The sequence below is a fragment of the Sardina pilchardus genome, chromosome 6 (assembly GCF_963854185.1).
Source record: "Sardina pilchardus chromosome 6, fSarPil1.1, whole genome shotgun sequence".
NCBI classification, from domain to species: Eukaryota; Metazoa; Chordata; class Actinopteri; order Clupeiformes; family Clupeidae; genus Sardina; species Sardina pilchardus.
Genome location: NC_084999.1, coordinates 15,044,844 through 15,066,439, shown reverse-complemented (window position 1 = coordinate 15,066,439; position 21,596 = coordinate 15,044,844). Strand labels below are relative to the sequence as shown.

General features: G+C 43.3%; 1 protein-coding gene across 2 annotated transcripts in view; it reads left to right on the top strand.

Annotated features, from left to right (window-relative positions):
* Positions 1-7,661: 7,661 nt before the first annotated feature.
* Positions 7,662-21,596, top strand: part of ago1 (argonaute RISC component 1) — a 28,918-nt gene continuing 14,983 nt past the window's right edge. Inside the window, exons 1-9 of one of the 2 annotated variants that reach the window (XM_062538605.1) lie at positions 7,662-8,029; positions 13,636-13,822; positions 16,037-16,157; positions 17,865-18,046; positions 18,653-18,789; positions 20,321-20,455; positions 20,617-20,704; positions 21,026-21,173; positions 21,300-21,419. In XM_062538605.1, the coding sequence (XP_062394589.1) occupies positions 8,005-8,029; positions 13,636-13,822; positions 16,037-16,157; positions 17,865-18,046; positions 18,653-18,789; positions 20,321-20,455; positions 20,617-20,704; positions 21,026-21,173; positions 21,300-21,419 (1,143 nt within the window). In that variant the 5' untranslated portion in view covers positions 7,662-8,004. Of the gene's footprint in view, positions 8,030-13,635; positions 13,823-16,036; positions 16,158-17,864; positions 18,047-18,652; positions 18,790-20,320; positions 20,471-20,616; positions 20,705-21,025; positions 21,174-21,299; positions 21,420-21,596 lie in introns of both variants that reach the window. The other variant, XM_062538604.1, reaches the window with a different exon arrangement.

The window sequence follows — 21,596 nt, the reverse complement described above, 5'->3', positions numbered from 1 at the left end:
CAAGTATTGCATCATATTACACTGAAGAGATAGGCTACTGATGTGCAGATCAAGAAAATACTTCTTGTACAATCTGCTAGAATGCAGACTTATTATAACTCTTATCTTGATTACTTTGAGAATTCCCTCCCTTGTACTTTATAGTATTTGCATTTGAAAAACATATACAACCAAAAGTTATTACGTCTGTCTTATGATTGTAAATGAATGGTACTACCTGTAGAAACCTGAATGGCTTGACTTATGGTCTGACTGATGACCACCTGATGAGTAGTATGAGTGATATGACTTATGATCTCCTCCACCTCAATGCACACCCTCTGGACGATCCTCTGAGAGATGCCTTGAAGAGCGGTGAAGTCAGAGACACTGTACACATGCTGGTCTGAAGGCTCACTGGCTATCTCTTTCAGTTGCGACTTGTCTGCATTTTTTACACCAATGGCGTAAACAATGATACCCTTATCTTTCAGATTTTTCGCAGGTAGCTTCACATCATCATCAGACCTACCGTCTGTGATAACAACAGCTACATGGGCCACATTTTCACGGCTTCCTGCACTTTGCACAAAGTGCTCCAACAGGATGAATTCCAGTCCCTTGCCAGTATATGTTTGCCCCATTATATAATCCATCTTGTCAATGTACTCGAGAATCTCTCTTTTATTTTGATAGGTGTTGAGACTGAATTCTGTCTGCGTATAGTTGCTGTACTGCACCATGCCAATACGAACATGATCATGACTAACATCGAAGCCGTCTACCAGACTGTGGAGGAATAGCCGGATACGCTGGAAGTTCTCAGTTCCAATACTCTCAGATCCATCAACCAGGAAGACAATATCAGCCTTCTCTTCTGTGCATTCTGCGAGAAAGATAGAATATCATCAAAATGAAAAGAACCTTTCAGAGGAACAACATTCAAATTACAATTCTTATAGAAAAAAATGTCAGAAAGTAACTGAAGTTCATAGAACAAATCAAATAAGTTATGGTCTGGAAATATATGTAGCATAAACTGTACATGTAATAAACTGAATTGAATATACCTGTTGTTTCTGATGCAACGAGGAGAAAGCAAGATGCTACGATGAAAGCACCGAAAAGAAGATGTGTCTTTGCCATGTTAACGACGTCCTGTGTTTCCAAAGTCCTGCCATAACAGGAGAGGTAAAACACAATGATTTTATCAAAGGAACCAGTATTTTGATACACTGATCCACATAGTGGAGCAGTGTTAACATTTCCACCTCACAATCAGTTGGCCTTGATTCCTATAAATCCACAGAGTCCACTCCTTGACGATCACTTTGGACAATTTGTCTATTAAATACCAGTTTACATACAATAATCAGCTTAATTTTACTCACTTTAGTTTATTAGTGTGCTACCAGTCACTTAATTACTAGTTAGTTAATTAGTTACTAGTTAGTTAATTAGTTACTTAATTTAACTCACTATACTAATTTATCAGTGTAAATACACTTTTCATTTATCTCACTTTGTGAGATACAAATCTATGGCACGCACACACTGTGATTCCAGAGAGAAGTGAGTGGGAAGAGAGTGGGAACCAACTATTGTGATGATAGTTTTGCTCAAACCAACACACACAATGTGTTACTCTGGAAAGGGGGGGGGGGGGGGGGGCGATCAGTCCTAACCTGTTCGGGATGAAGGCGTGCCAGGTGGGGAAAGCACAGTGTTTCTCTGTAATGTGAGCTGGCGTTTGAGGTGGATCAGGCAGCGGGGCGGCCTAACAGGGAAGACTGCTGGTTTTCTGGGAGTGTGAGCTAATTGGTCCTGATACTGACTGGTGTTTGTTTTAGGCTGTTTTGTTGTATTTATTTTTATTTGCGAACTGCTCAAGGAGTTTGTAACTTTTCTAGCTGGCCAGCTACACAGGGGGAGTTAAAGGGACACTTCACCGATTAGCATTAAGCTTTGTATCTTTAGAAAACCAGTCATGTTTTTGAATGGTCCTGCATCATTCCCTCGGTTTGCCATGAGACTGAATTCAGATTTCAATGAAACCCATGAATAGGAGGACTTCCTGCTTTCAATGATGCAAAATGATGATTTTTACATCATTGAAAGCAGGAAATCCAACATTGAAATCCGTATTTCTCCTATCTCAAGGCAAACTGAGGGAATGATGCACGACCATTCAAAAACATGACTGGTTTTCTAAAGATACAAAGCTTAATGCTAATCGGTGAAGTGTCCCAAGAGTGATTCGCAGGTTGGCTGGCTAGTCAACGTTTCTTTCTTTATGTTTCTTTCTTTCTTTCTTTCTTTTCATTTTAATGTGTATGTCTACATGACCCAAAGCAAGCCAATTAGTCCGGGGAAAAGACCGGATTACAGTCAGTCTGCCCTTCCTTCACAGCGTGCTGTGGGGTTTCTCATGATGAACTGAAGTGCTTTCGACAAGCTTTGTGCAATATCTTAGAATACATTGTGTATACATTGCCGTTTGTTTGTCATTCGTGTCTGTGATAATTTGTGGCTAAATTAAAAAGAAATAAAAGTATTTATTTTTATACGAGATATGCACTGATTTCTCAGTTTGTCCTGCAGAACAGATTCTGTAGCAATAGAGCTCCCCTGTGCCCTATAGTTAAACCTAGAGGTGGCGTAGTCTCCCTCCCTCCCTCTTTCCTTCTGGAGGGTAATTGTTTGTTAAGTGAGGCAAATGCAAATGCAATATGCAAATACCACTTCTCAATCATTTCTGTACCTGTATTATTTTTGCTCTGTTTGAATATTAATAATAAATATTTCCTTCTTTTCCATGCTATTCCGAATTAAATAGAAATACCCAACTGAATGAATTTTCAGAAAGGCAGAGATACAAATGTGTAATGATATGGTTGTAAATAAATCCATATACACAAGATATGACCAATTCTCCTTATTCACACGGTGCCATTGTGTAAACTAGAGAAGGCTAAAGGGTACACTAACCATATCATTAATGTGTTTCTGCCACCTGGTGAATGCATAGACCATAACAATCCTATGGTTTGTGTATTCTGTATGTCTCAGTTTACAATGGCCACCATGTGAATAAGGTGAATTACACAGATGGGACTTGTTTGGAAACATGAAGATCTCCTGGTGAAAACCTTTTCAGCCCACCTGGTCATTCATTGGTCAGGCCCGGATATGCTTTTTTTTTTTATCTTTCACTAATTCTGATGCTTTTTTGTTTCTTTTTGTTTGTGAGATATGATATTAACTGTGGAAAGCCATGCATCAGTTGGGTGCAGCTCTGTAGAACCTGATAATGTAATAACCCAATAATGTAACAGACAATAATGCTATAAAAAAAAACCTTTAGACCATCAAAAACATGTAATAAAACCTGATAGCCTATTGTAATTATTTCCCAATGGTGTAGCCTAATAAAAGAAACGTCATAACTAAAAAAAAAACATGTAGAAATCCATGATAATGTAATAGAGTGCATTTCCCTTTTCCCATGCATGCAGTTACTTAAGCATTCTAAAACGGTTCCGGTCCTTGAATGCAGTCAATGTGTGAGTTTATTGTGATATTTACAACGGTATTGAACGCGATTCAGCCAATCACAATCAAGGACCGGAACTATCCGTTTTAGAATGTTCAATAGACAATGTCACCACGCCGGCCAGCATAAAACATTCCAGAGAAGTTTTGCATTGAGTAAGATACAGTATCTTCCACTGTGATGACAAAAAGTTCAGGAGTGTCAGCAGTATCTGTCTATTTGCATGTTATCATGCTGAGCGGTGATGCAATTACATGGTGCACACATAGACAGAGGAGAAAAATAGGCCTACAACTGTCTTTTTGCAAGGACAAAAAACTATGGATTAGGACCTTGCGGAAATACTGGACATGTTGTTCACCATTGTAAGACTAGATTTAAGGTGAGGAATCCCTTCCTTCCCTGTCTCCTCACTGTAAGTGCTCCCTGGACCTCTACATATGCACAGGCCAGAAGAGCAATTTAAAGTATGAAGGATTCAACAGTTTAGTTTTCTGTAGTTGGCTAACTAGACTTCAATACTAGCCAGTACAAGCTAACTTGAAGATAGTACATGAATAGTAAGTCTAATACTTACATCGGCTGGTAAAGGTGGCTGAACTCTGGGTTGTTCCTCCTCAGCCTAGAGACAAGTGAGATGTGGAAAAGGTGGCAAAGTGATGGCACTCTCTCTAGCCACCGCCCATTCCTAACTCTGTGCCTGTCTTTGGTCACATGACCATCCTCCTTTTTCTCTCCTTAGTCTCTCATGTAAAACATTTCTTTAGTTTGGAGGGGGGTCATGTAAAAGTGGTAGACTTATGTAACTTTAATCTTGCCCTGGTAATGAAGTATACTATATTGTGTGATGTTGGACAACATTTGCACTCAAAGGTGAAATCCTTGCCAGCTCAGTTAGTTGAAGCTTTGAATCCCACATAATTGAACTAGGCTGGCTTGTGTGCTATTACAGTAGATAGGCATACAGTACTTTTATTGCCTTTTATTAGGGTGACCCTGAACATTATAGTCCACTTCATTCAAGGGGCATTAGTTTAAAGAACCTTTTCAACATTCCTTTGATCCTTGATCCTTTCCTTGACCGCTGAGTATTTGTGGTTTAGTCATAAATGAATGAATATGGCTTGACCCATACAGCTTAACCTACTGAATAATTGTTCATCCCATTCAATAAACTTACGCAAAACAACTCGACAAAGGCATGATAGGCAAAACAGCAACATTTGCAGTGACTCAGAGTAGCATTCATTTCCTAACACCTTAAATACTTAAACACCTTAAACACCTTAAATACTTAAATAAATAAATAAATAAATATTTCCAACTAGTTTTTCATGTCCAAAATATTGCATTTACTTCATATGAACTGCAAATACTTCCCCCAAAACTGCTGTTTCCATACATGGAAATATAGTGCAGCTATTTTTGTGTTAGGGTTTTGTCAGCGCTAACTTTCCCCACCATGCCAGACAACAAATTGTCACTACAATGAATAGTCTCTTCAACGTGTAACTTTGTGTTACTGTAACTGTTGGGTTAAGAGTAACCAGCTGAATGTAGCTGCATGCTGTGAGTACATAGCAGAATCATCAGTATTATTTTATGTCCCATAGTGTTAAATTCAACACCATCCCAGAATGTATATAATTCTCACTGATTCAGAGTTAATTTTACACAAAATAGTGTTAAACTATTAACTAGTGTTAAAAATAACACTAGTTAATAGTGTTGCAACAACACCCACACATTTTTGCCACATTTAGGGTTTAATGTTCACACTGGATAATGTTATATTTTCCCTGGGTGTTACTTCATAACATTAGTATTCTTTTTGACACATGTACTGTAAGTGTTCATTTCCACACTGGATTGTGCTAACTCTTTTCACTGGTGGTGTTTGAACTTTTGCATTTTCAGAGAAAATGACAGCACAATGTAAAGTCCAGCATCATCATCACCATAAACACTTTGGAAGTCAAAGGGATTATATTTCAATACAGTGCTTAAATTAATTTGGTTTCAGCTTCAAACACTGTAGACGTGAAAATGTTCACTGAAGTTTTCACTTGTTTGACTCAGCGCAGTAATATCATCCCTCTTGCACTTTCAGTACCACTTTGGAGTGAGGATATTACTGCGCCGAGTTGAAGTGCTCCCATTTGTTATTCCGCCAGTTATCCCTCTTACCTTACCGCTTAGAAATGCACCACATTTTATTTTGTCTCACCATACTTGGTGTGTGACTACTCGTGTTACTGTATTTTAATAGGGAAAACATGGAGATGTTTGGTCGTTTCTAAATTCATCTGTTTGGATCTTCACAGGTGTGTTTGGATACTTCACAGGTGTGTTTGGGACCCCTTTTGATGGTTTTTGTGGGCTTTCTGACCATTTTGACCACTTGGGCACTTCTCAGTAACCTGGCATTGTTAGCACAAATGCCTGCACGCCTTTGTTTTTCCACGTGTGTGCAAAGCTGGAAACACTACTTGCTTGCTACTGGCACTGTTGGTTAAACTTATATATTGTTGCAAACTAAGCTGAAACAACATACGTTCAGCAACTGTGGGGTAGTCTACTAGTTCTAGAAAAAATATTTTAGGATAGTTTATCGAAATGGGTTTATCACTTGTAGGGCAAATGTAGGGCTAATGGTCATACTAATCCGAGATGTTTAGAAGGCCCAAAATGAACACCGAGGGCTCCTCCAACTGACAATGGTATGGGACACACCAGACTCAAGACCCCCGGCCTTTAAGTGGGCCTCCATGTCCATCATGCATGCATCATGCTCAAATGCCCTCACACCTGTGCTTTTTCACAAAACGGTGACAGAGTGTCTCCTTCCATATCGCGGTTAGGATTCCTGGTTTTCACCCAGGCAGCCCAAGTTCGACTCCTGGTATGGGAAGCAGTTTTGTCTTCCTGACTGTCACTATAGGCTTTTTCCAAGTAGAGCCCTCAGCTTAAGGCATTGCCTCAACAGTGCGTTCTGTCTCCACCTGCATGGGCTCTCGATCCTTCTCCTGCTGGACACCTTTCACATGGCTATACTGTCTCCCTCATCTATGTGAACCATGCCCTTCTTCAGCTGCTTTTTCCAGCCTTCAGCAGCTCTTTCACATGCACGTTGGTCCCACCCAGTACCACCCGCTAGCCGGTCCCCAGCCTCTGCAGTGCCACCCACCAGCCGGTTGCCAGCAGCTGGCCCCAAGAGGACACAACTGTGTAGTGCAACATAGCAACCACTTTTTAACATAGTAACCACTATGATCACCTTAACAACTCCCACTTAAATTACCCTAGCAACTGTTTTAATTAGCATAGCAAACACATATCCAATCTAGCAACACCCTCCATCTCAAATACCTTACTAACAACCTATAGCAACCACCAGAGCCGTATAGTTCCGCCAACTAAATTCAGAGGTGCCATCTTTAAGACACAAGTCAGATCATTCATGTGGATTGCTGAAATCACATTTGCGTAAAATACATGGATATTGAATGGCAATTAAGTAGGCTGGGTAAACCCTGATCTGCCGGCGATTTGGATTTTGCCCTGCAGCTCAGGCTACATCTCTCCTGCCCTGCGTCCTGTCCACATCGTCTGGGTCCAATCACAAACTAGCTTATCCAAAAGGCGCCCCTGGATCATTGGTCTGGTTGGTTGAAGGACTGTCCAAAAGTGTACAGACTCAGAGTCATTCGAACTATGCCCATTGATCATGCTTAAAAATCATGCTGTAAAAATAAAGCACAGACTCCCCAGACTAGGCCTAATGTTCAATCTTAAAAGATTGAGCGTATGGTAATACCCAGAACAACAATTAATCGTAATTTAGAGAAAACATATTGTAAAAACTGTGGGCTAAACAGGTTTTTTTTCACACTTTTGTCGTATAGGATAGAATTTGTTGGTCCCCAAGTATGCTACAACAACGTTGACATCTGATTCTGTACAGGGGAAATGAGTCCGCCAACCTCCAGGGGGCAATAGTCACGAAATAACGCCTTTATATTTAAACACTGAGCTGCTTGCAGAAACGATGAAGAGGGGGGCTGGAAATCGGGGGTGAAGGGCTGGCCGTTTTTGTTCCACTGGAGAATCCTGCTTGAACGGTGAGCAGGAATATAACAGACCACAACACCAAACAGTGCCGCGGGCATTTCGAGTTGTCAATCCGATTCAGGACATTTCCGTAAGGGTGGACTTGAAGATTGGAAAGCGATCTTTGGGGCCCTTGTCGGAGTACTGCTTGGGGAGACCAGCAAGAAAGCTATTGTCGTTAGCTACAACTCTGCGGGTCTGGGGGTTCCAGCAGGGGCAGGGGGCGGGAGGTTACCGAGGAAGGAAAAGCTTGAATGCTGAGAGGAGGCTGGAAGTCTGAAACGCTTCCAGCCTGACGCGGCCGGCGTTGTGGCGATATAGCTTTGGACTGTGTTTTGAACCCTCGCGGCTAAGTGGATGGGATGGAGCCGGGACCATCTGGCGCTGGTAGGTCTTTCTACGCTGTCATTTCAGTTCGCTAGACAATAATTTCAGGTGGGCTATGTGATAATCATAATGGGAAAACTGTGTTGCTCATATGTGTCTCTTTACAAACCTTGTCGGTGAACATCATGTTTTGGCAGTGCATCAAACGCAAAGAACATTCTGTAACAATTTCTTACTGAATATCAATAACGTTAAACACAAATATTTACTATTTAAGGTACATTTTAATACTTAGTGAAAGGAAGGATGCCGTATGCATTGACAATGTTCGAGGTCAGGGGCGGGGGCAGGGGGTCGTGGGAATCGTTAACCGTAGATCTTCGAGGTAAAGCCCGCCTTCCACCAAAAGCAGCTGGGCGCACCCTAGGACCTCCCTGAAAATTCACGCGCGCGCACGGACCCGACATCCAGAACGCCTCTCTATGTTATTAACATACTATTACAATGTGCACTGACATTGTTGAGGACAGTGCAATTAACACTGCACTCGAATGTCCCTTTTCATTTGCATCTGGGGGGGATTATATAATGACTGCAGTGACATAAATAAGTCATTGCCCACGAACACAATAACAAACATCTCTAAGATAGTTGAAAATCACTGATAAGTAGTCATTGTTGTGTTTTCCTAATAAGTTTGCGAGGCCTTGGATGGGTCAGTACTAAAAATTGCTAAGGGTCATAGTACCATCTGTGTCGAAATGCAACCAGGTGAATAGCTGAACCCGTGTCTGAGGGCTTTTACTTTGCTGTTGTCCCGTGTGTTTCTGTAAAGGGCAAGCTCCTCAGAGATCCATGCCTTGCTGCCAAGAGTAAGACCAACCAGCTCGTTTTCAGCAGGTCCCCTTCTTACCAACTGAGGTGTTCCAGAGGAGCGCAGAGAACCATTTTGACAGTGTCATAGTTCTGGGCGCATAAACACATATTGATGGTTTTTGAAATATAGGAAGTTCCTTTTCCTTGCCCTCTAGCTGATCTAGTTTTTACTCTAGTCTTCACCTGTGACAGCCTCCGCTTGTTCATTTGTTTGCTACATACCTGCCCAGTGCCCAGACTTCATGGTGATCCTGACAGAAGTCCATGAATAAACATGGAAATGTATTACATGTGCTTCTCCTAATAATGCTACAAAGCAGGCGAGTGCCAGTGTGTTCAGATGATCTTGGGAAGTGTTTGCCCCTATGGAAAGTGTCTAGTTCACTAGTTCAGAGGTGATGATCTTCTCAGTTAATTGTGCAGTGAATTGACACTCACTGTAGCAATATGCAAGCCAGCTTCCTAAACCAAATAGAGATTGGACTGATTGTCTTTACCCGTTGTTAAAATTGAATTATTCCTCCAAACAACATGCTTCATATTTTCAGGTAATGCATGGTTTGCAGGTGTTTCTTGACCTACTTAATGCCTTATCATTCACGAGGATGGTTAGACAATGTGTGAAGTAGTTCCTCAAAACAAAATCAAAACAAGCATAGTAGTCCCAGTTCAGGAAACTGAAGTGTGAGTCCCTCATACAGGGTACCCTGGTTTTCACCCTCTGCCTCTCATCCAGTTGTCATAGTTTAGAGGAATAACCAGGCCTAGCGGAAAGTTGGCATGTTGGCCCTAGTGTTCAGGTAAGACAAATGAAAGTTCATGCCAGTTCATGTACAGGGATCTTTTCTCACCTTTTGCTCTTGGTTGAAGATTGTCTTTTGGCACATCTTTTAGAGTGCAGTCACTAAACCTCTCCTCTATCTGGTATTATTTGTCAAGGTAGTCACAAAGCATTGAAAATTTAACTTTTCTCTCAGGTCAATATTCGCTCATGTAGAAATCCTGTGTTGAATTGCAAATTTTAATTGACACTGTTTTTTTAAACAGTTTTTAAAAATGAGATTGAGACCATTCATTTTTATTGTGTTTGTGATCTGTATCCTTAGCAAGATCTATAGCCTAGAAGGTTAAAGTCAGTGCAATATCTTAACGAATGCGAGTGAAGCCAGAATTCTTAATAGAGGTCACCATGGTTACCATGGAATGACCGTCCCAAATAAAGGGACATAGAACAATCTGTCAGAGGTCAAAGGCTGGAAGAATGGGGGGGGGGGGGGGGGGGGGGCTTGCCAGGTGGTGCACACACTACTGCACACTCACTCAACAAACTCCTGTCCACACACACACACACATGCATACACACGCACACAACACACAAGCGTACTGTTTTTGTGCCTACAGTGAGACAGCTGGAGATCCTGATGCCAGGCACAACCAGGTGGGTGCTGGCAGATTTGGGGTTCTGAATCGGCAGCCTCCCCTCCCCTCCCTGTTGCTCCGGTTCTGGCTGCTCACTCCCTCTCTGTCTGTCTGAGGGTGCGGCTATTGTTCCCGGGTGCTCAAGCCCTGGCTGCTGCTTTCAAACCATCTGCTTTTGTTGGGTGAAAGTATGATGTGTCTCTTTGTGTGTGTTGGTGTGTGTGTGTGTGTGTGAACATGAACCAGTGAGTGAGAGAGGAAAACGAAGAGGAAGAACAGGAGGGAGAAGGGAAGAAGTCCGGTTAAATGTTAAATGAGTTGCTGAGTGCTGGGCATCCATGATGAGTATGGGTTAAGTCAGTCTTGGACATCCATGACGAGTAGGGGTTAGTCAGTGTTGAGCATCAGTGAGTAGGAGGGGTTAGTTATGGTTCTGGAATTTAGCAGACACTTTTGTCCAAAGTGACTTACAAAATAGAAACAATGCAATGGTTAAAAATGACCAGTAAACATTTTTTAAAAGTTAACGCTACATGAAGGATAATAGCACTAATTACAATAATGTCAGTGCAGTATCTACATATCAATATACATTATCAAAATAAACACATGCCATAAATATACAAACCATAACTTATGGTTTTAATTGATTAAGTGTAAGCTGAACAGATGTGTCTTTAACCCCCTCTTGAAAGACTCAAAGCTATCACAGGAATGCTGAGGACTGGGCAACTTAGGGTTTAGACATGCACATGCATCAATCCTTCTTGACTGCTATTGGCAAATTTACTAGCATCCAGGAGAGCTTGGCCTTTGCCCTGAAAACCCTGTCTGATGCATTACTCTTGTGAGTGTGCCAATAAGGGTTATTTGTGACATAAGCTGTTTTTTGTTGCCCTTGTTCTTTTGCACTGCATCACAGTACAACATAAAGATGGATGTCTGTTCCTCGATCATGGCCCCCTGAAGGCACTGCCGCATAGCTGACACCATTCAGAGATATGTCTTTGAAGTAACTGCTACTGCGTTATAAAATGTGACACCATGAAATTGGCCCTTTGGTTCTGATAACTGTGCACATTGATATCTTATCTGTGGTGGGTTTATAAAGTTAGTAGCTGAAATACTCTGGTTGAGTTTGCCGGTGAGGGTGGGTTTTGGTGTTGTTTTGCATGGTTTGGTCCTTTAAATGGTCTCTGATTGGGCTTATGAATGGGGGTCTGGTGGGAAGATTGGGAGATTGATGTGCTGGGGGCTCCGGTGGTGTGGGGAGTGGCTCTGTCACGCCTGCTGCGGGATGAATAAGGCTAAGATCCCCCACCCCTCAAGACACACACACACACACACACACACAAGCATATACACACACACAAGCATATACACACACAAACATGCACACACACACACAAACATACACACACGGTCACTCACAACCAACCGCACACAGACATGCATGCAAAGGCACACACACACACACACACACACACTCACTCGTCTCCGTCTCATGCACACACATAGTTCTACACACGCACTCACTTGTGCTCTCACACCCAGGTTTCCTTATCTCCATGACAATGCATGTTGCTGTGGAGTCGTCATGGTGAGCCTGGGAATGTTTTGGGGGGCCCTCGTATTTGTGTTGGTGGAGAAATGTGGGGGTGCGGGGTGTACTCCTTCCCTGTCTCTCATGCCCATCTCTTGTAAGTCTGTCTTTCTCGCTCTCTCGCTCTCGCTCTCTCCCTCTCTCCATATATATCCCCTCTCTTTCCCTCTCCATTTCCTCTCTCTCTCTCTCCATATATATCCCCTCTCTTTCCCTCTCCATTTTCTCTCTCTCTCTCTCTCTCTCTCTCTCTCTCTCTCTCTCCCTCCCTGAGTCACTTTCTCACCCCTTTTCATTCCCTGCGTCTCTCTCCCCTGTTTTCTGATGGAGATGGAGGGCAGCTGGGGTCTTTGTTGTGATGGAGGGAGGGTTCTCCTGGGATGGAGGGGTTAGACTTTGGGGCCCCTTTGAAAAGACAGATCCCCACTTATCCTCCTTGTACCCTTCAGGCCTTTCTCCTCCCTCCTTCCCTCTCTCTTTCCCTCTCTTTCTCTCTCTCTTTTTATCTCTCGCTATCTCTGATGATTACATAAATACATTACAGTATTCACAAGGAAGCGCAATGGCCACCATTTATCCCACAATCAGAGAGTTTATCCGCCAGTGCGTTTGCCAAAAGAAGTCACTCCCTCTCCGCAACAATAAATCTGTCCATTGTTGGACAGTGACATTATAAACACGACACCGCATAATATAAAACTGTTGGCCTGTTAAAGTGTATCCTGACACATCTACTAGATGAGTTACATACAACTTTATACATGGTCCAGGAGCATTAGGGAACTTTTTGAAAGGGCTGAATTAATTATACGGTCTCTACCAGTTGTTTTGTTAGTTGGTAGGTATGAGAGTTTTGCTCATAGTTCTTTTAAAGTCAGGAAGTAAAGATTATGATGTGTGATGTTGTTTCAGAATGTGACACTAACCGTCAAGTCCAGTTTATTATATTCATACACAGGGGTCATTCAATGTGCTTTGCATAAACAAAAGCAAGCAAGCAAGCAATAATAGCAAATAAGAGTAAACCGTCATTTTCCAACTATTAGCTGTGGCTCATACATTGATTTTGAAGAAAAAAAAAAAATGGCTTAATAGGCGGGACAGTTGATGATTTTGTTTCTTTTAACTTCCATAAAACACGGCCCTGCGGTTTATACACAGTGCGGCTAAAACACAGGAAATTACAGTAGAAGGGTAATAATAATAATACAATAGAATAATAATAGAATAGTTTAAAAGGTGATGTTTATGAATGTGATGCTAAATGTGATGTTGGTGAATGTGGTGCTTAATATGCTTGTTTCTCCTATTTGTTTCTCCACCTCGTCTCTCCCTCCCCCTCCCTCCTGTTGGCCACTCTTTCGTCTTTGTTCACCCTCTTTTCTTTTGTCCCTCACTCGTTAATATCCTCCTCTCCGGTCACACTCTCTACCACTCTTAATCCTGTCGTTCTCTCCCTGCCCCCTTCAATACTTTCCTACCCCTCCCTCATCCCAATGCCACAATCAATTCTTATCCTTCCTATCTCTGGCATGGCTCTGTCTCTATTCCCCTCATTCACCCACCCCCCTATCTTTCTTTCTCAATCTCTCTTTTATTTCTTTCTCTTTTCCAAAAATCACTTACAATCCTTTTGCTCTTCCTCACCTCATTTTTCCTAATCCACTGAACCCCATTTGTCCACACATCCTTTACCTTGGATTTCCTTCTCCCCCCAACCACTCCTCTGGTGTGTGCCCCTGCCTGCTTCTTCCCACCCCATCTCCAGTGCCCATGGGGCCTTACCCCCCTCCCCTGCAGCAGGTGTTCCAGGCCCCACGCCGTCCGGGGATGGGCACTGTGGGCAAACCCATCAAGCTGCTGGCCAACTACTTTGAGGTGGAGATCCCCAAGATGGACGTCTTCCACTACGAGGTGGACATCAAGCCTGACAAGTGCCCCCGCCGAGTCAACAGGTAGCCCGTCTTGGCAGGCCGCTCACACACAGTGCTTGTCTGGCCAGTGATGTAATCGATGCCTGGAAGTCCCACGTCACATGCGTCTGCTGTTGCTGAAAGGACACCCCCACTCCCTTCAGTAACCCTCAGTTGCTTTTGAACCATTGTAGACTGATGTAATAGCTCTAGATTTTAAACTGCACCGAGTTTGTAAGTCTGTAACTTGGCTAAAGTCTACAGCCTTGGTCAGTCAATTCCCTTTGCTTCATCTCAGGTCTCTGTAGTGGCACAGAGTCTAAACCTCCCAAAGAACAGGTGCCTGCTCAGCTTCATTTTGAGATCCCATCCCTTAAGATGGCGTGCCCTCTAGCATGAGATGAGAACAAGCCAGAGCAGGAGGCTTCCATCAATATCTTGTTTTCTCTGGTCTCGCTTGGGATTCTCCATTTGTCACGCAGGCCTGGTGCCTAGTGGGGTCATTTCGGGTCAGCTACATGTCACGCCAGGCATATTTACAGTCGCTCTAAAATCCATGGTCGATTAGTCTGAACACGGGTTGCATTTCATTTGACAGAGAGAGTAATAGGCTTGATCTGATAACTGAGGCTTGATCCTACCCAGTTATAAACAGCCTGTGTGGTGTGTGTGTGTGTGTGTGTGTGTGTGTGTGTGTGTGTGTGTGTGTGTGTGTGTGTGTGTGTGTGTGTGTGTGTGTGTGTGTGTGTGTGTGTGTGTGTGTGTGTGTGTGTGTGTGTGTGTGTGTGTGTGTGTGTGTGTGTGTGTGTGTGTGTGTGTGTGTGTAACAGAAAGGAAGAGAGCATGGCCTGTCTTTATCGGGTAAGGTGTGTTTCTCAACGGGGCCTGTAGAGTTTTGTGTCACAGTGATCACCTACTTTCACCTTCCATGCATAACAATTCCCATTAGGCTGCTGCAGCCTTAATTGTAGATTAAGGCTAGTCCCAGACGAGCCTCACTGCTGCTGTTTGCAGGGACATGATACAATTTGCAATCTGCTCATGTGGTACTGATAATATTGTGCATCCCTAGTGTTAGTGTTCACCGTTTTTTCAAATTAAACTACGTTATTCCCTTAACTAAGACGAGTTGATACATACCTCTCACGTTTCAATGCGTGCACTCACTGGCTCTGTCGCGCGGCGCAACTTTGATAGCATTAAAGGTATACTATGCAGGATTGGCGATTTCATCGCCGGTTTCGCTTTCACTTTTCATTTTCGCTCGTTTTATGCTTGCATATTTCTCTGCAGAGCTTCCCCTACAGCTTTAGCGTGTATATTTGACAAAAATCCTCAATCGGTCAGTCTGCCGTGCCTTTTCATGAGACTTTACATGACACTTCCTGGAGTAGAGCATGGGTGCGTGCCCGGTGTCTCCTGAAGTTGCAAGTGTGGTTCTACCGCTACAGACCACTAGAGCGGCCAAAAAAAACACCGTTCGACCGGTAATGACTCATTTAATCATATATAACAGTATGGAACGAATTGATTAACTGAAAAACTTTGCATAGTATACCTTTAAGCTTTGCATAGTATACCTTAAGCCCAATGCATTCATTCCGCCACACAATATAGTTATCCCTTTTGCCTGCTTAGAAATGCACCACGTTTTATTTTGTCTCACCATACTTGGTCGTGTGACTACTCGTGTAACTGTATTTTAATAGGGAAAACATGGAGGTGTTTGGTCGCTTCTAACTTCATCTCTGTTTGGATCCTAATGAATGCATTGGGCTAGCTTAATGCTATCAAAGTTGTGCCGCGCGCCAGAGCCAGTGAGTGCACGCATTGAAACGTGAGAGGTATGTATCAATTCGTCTTAATTAAGGGAATAACAGGGTTTAATATGAAAAAACGGTGAAGTGTTCCTTTAATGGCACAAGGGTTTCAACATTTTCTCTATTCTGATCAGGACATTTTACTATGCGTATTCTCATAGCAAAGCATCCTATTGTCTTGTGTCTTCAGTGTTCACACAAGAGCTTCGTTATTGGTTGTTGTACTGGTGATAAACAGTGGGATCAGATCAATAGCTATAAAAATCTGCCACTTGGTTCTGCAAATACTCCGGTAACTTCAATCAATACATTTAGCATCACAAGTCTCTACACTGGGTTCATGTGAGCAGCCAGAGTACAATATCTGTAGAGTCTGTGGGGGTGTGTGCTTCCTTTTGACATGTCATCTGACATGGATCTGATTGTTCCCCCACAGGGAGGTAGTGGAGTACATGGTGCAGCACTTCAAACCTCAGCTGTTTGGTGACCGTAAACCGGTGTACGACGGCAAGAAGAACATCTACACCGTGCTGGCTCTGCCAATCGGTAGCGAGAAGGTAGGCAACGCAGGGACAACGCGGGCAACACATACTTAACACACTTGGCATGTCATTTTTTTTTCTTTCTTTTGATTCTTTTTGTTTTCATTCATCCCTTGCTTCTTATTTACTTATTTATTTATTACAGTGCATGCAAATGCACTGTTCTGTTCTTCCTAGGCATCTTCTTCTTCTTCTTCTTCTTATTATTCTCCTAACCAGGTCCTAATCAGCTTCAACCGTTTAACGTAGAAACTTGGTTCAAACTTTGAAGACACAAAAGGGCTTAGGGCGCTCAGGAGTCTATAAATCTACTCAGGTGCTCTTCTGCTACGGGTGACTAAGTGGCTTCCTTTGTCTATGCCCTGATGAAGGCCAATATGGCCGTAACGCGTAGGCCCATGTGCTTTTAAATTATCCTTGCCATGAACTATTAAAGGCTTTTTATATTCATAAAAATCTCAAAGTGCCTCTGCTAACCCTTTTTTCCTTTGGTTCAAACTTTGTTACGTAGGTCTTGAAAATAAGACTAAGTCTATGTATATTTCAGTTCTGTAAACTTGATACTTTTTGAAATATTAGCAAAATATTTTTCCCCATTGACTTTTCATAGACCTCTGAAGCTGCCCTGTTGGCCATATAAGGAGATCCGGGAGTTAATTGAAGCCAACTGCCCATATATGGCAAGCTTTTTTGTAGGCGAACTTCAGAGGTCTATCGCACTGCACTGCTGATTAAGCTGATTTGCACCTGCAGCTGCTCAAGGCCCTATCAAGTTTAATTGACAGCCAGTTAAATTGAACCTGCATTATCAGCTCTCTCTGTCTACCCATTCACTCATACACACACACACCACACACACACACACACACACACACACACACACACACACACACACACACACACACACACACACACACACACACACACACACACACACACACACACACACACACACACACACACACACACACACACACACACACACACACACACACACACACACACACACACACACACACACACACACACCCACCTGACTGCAGCACTTCATATATACCACACTTCTCCATGCACTCCACAACATTCTCACCTTAACCCAACTCTCCCATTTCACTGCATCATAGAAAGCCATGCTCCTTACATCCACTTACATCCACTCACACACGCACGCACGCACACTCACACGCACTCACACTCAGAGGTGGAAAAGTCAAGCTTCAGAGAGTAAAAGTCCAATCACGTATTGGTTCTATCTGTGCACTTAAACACAGGTGATCTCACCAATTAGCTGCTCTGCCTGGCTGAAGAGTTACTACTGAGAATCAGCTGGTTGGTTGGACTTTTCCACCTCTGCCCCTAAGCCACATACATACAACACACTGCCCCCCCCTTCCCTCACCTTCCTCTGTCCACAACTGTTTGTAAATTTAAGTTTGTTTCACATTTTATCTTATGTCTTGCTTTTGCATGCACTGGTAATTTCCTTGAAATTACGTTTTCTAGTTTCTAATTTATTCTTTCTCTCGCTCTCTCTGCTCTGCCTTTTAATGTCCTACCCTGTCAATCAGTGTCTTATGTCTCTCTCTGATATACAGCTTGCTCTACAAACACCTATGTCTCTCTCTGATGCACAGCTGCCTGTATACAAACACATTTTTCTACCCACCTCATCGCTCTCTTCTTCTCTACATCCCCTTCCCCCCTCCTCCCCTGCTCCGCTAGGTGGACTTTGAGGTGACAATTCCAGGCGAGGGGAAGGACCGCATCTTCAAGGTGTCCATTCGCTGGCTGGCCAAAGTGTCATGGCGGCTGCTCCAGGAGACGTTGGTGAGCGGGCGGCTGCAGGTGCCTCTGGACTCGGTGCAGGCGCTGGACGTGGCCATGCGACACCTGGCCTCCATGAGGTGCTTCTTCTCCTCAACACTCTCTCTTGCTCACTCTCTCTTTCCCTCTCTTAACACAGTCTACCTTTCCCTTTTTCTCCTTCAATACTCTCTTCCCTCTCTCTTTATCTCTTTCTCTCTCTCTCTCAACACTCTCTCTTGCTCTCCCTCTCTTTTCTCTCTCTATTCCTCTCTCTCAATACTCTCTTATTCCCTGTCTTCCCCTCTCTCTCTTCATCCCTCTCTCTTTCAAAAAAGCTTTAAAAGTGTCTTCAATTTATGAAGTTGAGAAGGATTTTCAGCGATACTATCATTTTTCTCCTCTATTATTAAACACATACACATTTGGTACTGATTCCTTCCAACACACTGCAAATTAGTAATCCAGTACTCCAGACATCAGATGTACATGGTCCTGCCATCGCTCATTGCTTCTGCAAATGAGTAATCCAGTAATCCAGACATCAGATGTACATGGCCCTGCCATTGCTCATTACTTCTAGCCAGGTGGCAGGTTGGAATGTTCATCTTTAAAACTGAACTCCGCAATAGAGATGCCGTAACGAACGAGAGAAATTGCAAATGGTGGATTTCCAGTGCTCTAACCCTCCTGTTCTCCTCGTAAAGGTACACTCCGGTGGGTCGCTCCTTCTTCTCTCCCCCGGAAGGGTATTACCACCCCCTGGGCGGTGGCAGGGAAGTGTGGTTCGGCTTCCATCAGTCGGTCAGGCCAGCCATGTGGAAGATGATGCTCAACATAGACGGTGAGTACTAGCTGAGTAATAAGGAATCAAACGGCAGTAGCACACCTGTGCTGGTTTACTCAAGTAATTTCAAGAGTAGCGTATTGGTGTTTGATATAACTTCCTGATTAACCCATCTAATTCACTTTGGATATAGGCGCCTGTTAAATAACAGTAACCATAACCATAATCATAACCATAATTCAATGTTACCTATATTTGAATCGCCCCACTGTTCACAAATCTATCATTTTGCTATGTGAAGATGTTTAAAGGCCGTCAAAATCCTTCTGCTTGTCCTGATGATCATTATGAAAGATATTCCCTCCCATGAGGAATGCAGTGAAATAATTAGTTGCTTTAAAGAAATTAAATAAACTTTAACACCCTGGAGGTAAAAAGACATGAGGGACTTGTTGACAGCTGTGACAGAGTGCTGTCACTACAGCGAAGGGGTAGGACAGTCACCCCACCTGGCCTCGAACCTGGGTCTCCAGGGTACTGAACCTGCAACTTGAGGGAACCTGCATTCCCATGAGGGAATATGATCTCGCTGGTGGCTGTTGAAGTCAGATGCCATGTGTTGGTATACTGCATGCACTGTTAGTTGCTTTGCGATTTTTGCCACTGGAGACTGATCGCTTATTAATATAACATTTGATTGATCAATTAATGCTGATATCCAATGAAAAATCTAGCCGCTGCTGTAGGCTATTCTGTGCACCTTGGCATAATTGCCTAGACTAACGCTAGACGTGAACTGATCAGTTTTTTCATATGATTTGCCTAAGCTGATTGGTGGGTGTGATTAACTGTAGCTCATACATTGGCATAAGAAGTAGGCAGAGGAGGTAATTACAAATCAAAATGACCTGCAATAGGCTAGCAATCATTAATTTACTAGTTCACATTTTTCTCTTTCTTAAAATTCAAATGTTATGAAATTGTAGATGCTATGTGGTAGCGGCTCCTATATGCCCTTACATTGCAGTCATATTATACAGTATATTAGACAAAACAGGCTAAACAAGAAAACTATCGTATAGCAAATAATACACTCTAATGGCAGTGTTGTTGAATATGCGCTCTGACTGCCATACCAACGAGCCTGGCTCTGTGGCATCGTAGTCAACCTGTAGGATCGGTACCCTGGAGACCTAAGTTGGAGGCCAGGTGCCGTGCACTCTCCCTTTCGTTGCCTAACTCGTAGTGACGGCACTCTGTCACAGCTGTCAACAAGCCAAGGTGTTAAAGTTGATTTAATCTCTTTAAAGCAACTAGTTATTTTACTGCATTCCACTGGGGTTCATAAGAAAGAGCTGCATGAACCAATTGGTCAAAAACTCTCTGGCCTGTGTTGGCAAACCCTCCCCTTCATGCGAACATACACAAACAAAGTTTAGTTAGCATAGCGTTAACGGAGTATCATTCTGGTATCTTGAGGAGAGAAGCATGCCAACTGAAATTCATTTAATTTCGGCATGGCCGATGTTGGGACCTTTTACTGACGGTAGTTGGTGTGTTTTTCTGTCCCTCTTCTTCCCCGCTGCAGTATCTGCCACGGCCTTCTACAAAGCACAGCCGGTCATCGAGTTCATGTGTGAGGTCCTGGACATCCGCAACATCGACGAGCAGCCCAAAACACTCACCGACTCCCAGAGGGTCCGCTTCACCAAGGAGATCAAAGGTGGGCCTATAACTGGTACTGCTCCTATTACTACTACTACACTACACATTTCCATACGTTTCCCTCTCCCATAGCTGAAACAGCTTGGGTATGGCCTGTCTGATGCGTGCATGTTTTTGTGTGTGTGTGTGTGTGGCCTGGTCATTGGTGACTGTCGGCAGGCCTGAAGGTGGAGGTGACGCACTGTGGTCAGATGAAGAGAAAGTACCGCGTCTGCAACGTCACGCGCCGCCCCGCCAGCCACCAGACGTGAGTGTCCGTCTGCTCACACCTGTTTGCACGCGTCTCTCGGCGCACAGTCACCTTCAGACAAACAAATCCTCTCGTCTTGCAGTATGTCATATTTTATGGATATTATGGTCCAATAGCTTTATTTGGAATCATCTTATAAGTTAAAAGAATATAGAAAAATCCCATGACCAGCCAAGACCTTAAATTCTGATGAAAACTGCATTTGCCATTCACAGACACCCATCATATGGGTGCCACACGCTGGAGAACCATGTTCCCTTCCACCTCTCGGTTTTCAGATGTTTCCTTTTGTTGACGTTGTTCTTGTGTCCCCTCCAGGTTTCCCCTGCAGTTGGAGAGCGGGCAGACGGTTGAGTGTACAGTAGCACAGTATTTCAAGCAGAAGTACAATCTGCAGCTCAAGTACCCCCACCTGCCCTGCTTACAGGTGGGGCAGGAGCAGAAGCACACCTACCTTCCCCTGGAGGTGAGCCACGTCAGGAGTCAATTATTAGCCCCTAGTGCCCCGCTAACGAACGGGATTTACCTGTTCCGCATATGTTGGGTGAATCTGAAACGACACTTTTTGTTTTGTTGTTTTCTCCCCCTACAGGTTTGTAACATAGTAGCAGGTCAGCGCTGCATTAAGAAACTGACAGATAATCAGACCTCCACCATGATCAAAGCCACGGCACGCTCTGCACCGGACAGACAGGAGGAGATCAGCAGGCTGGTGAGTGCTGACACCTAGTGGTTGGAGGATGTACTTCAACAGAAAGTCAGCCCCATTTTTTTTCTTGAGTGTCCACAGTTACTACTTAATTAACAATCACAGTTAATTTCAATTACTTCAGATTGCCATAAGATGTAATCTGATTTTGTAATAAAATGTTAGAGATAAGGTTGGATA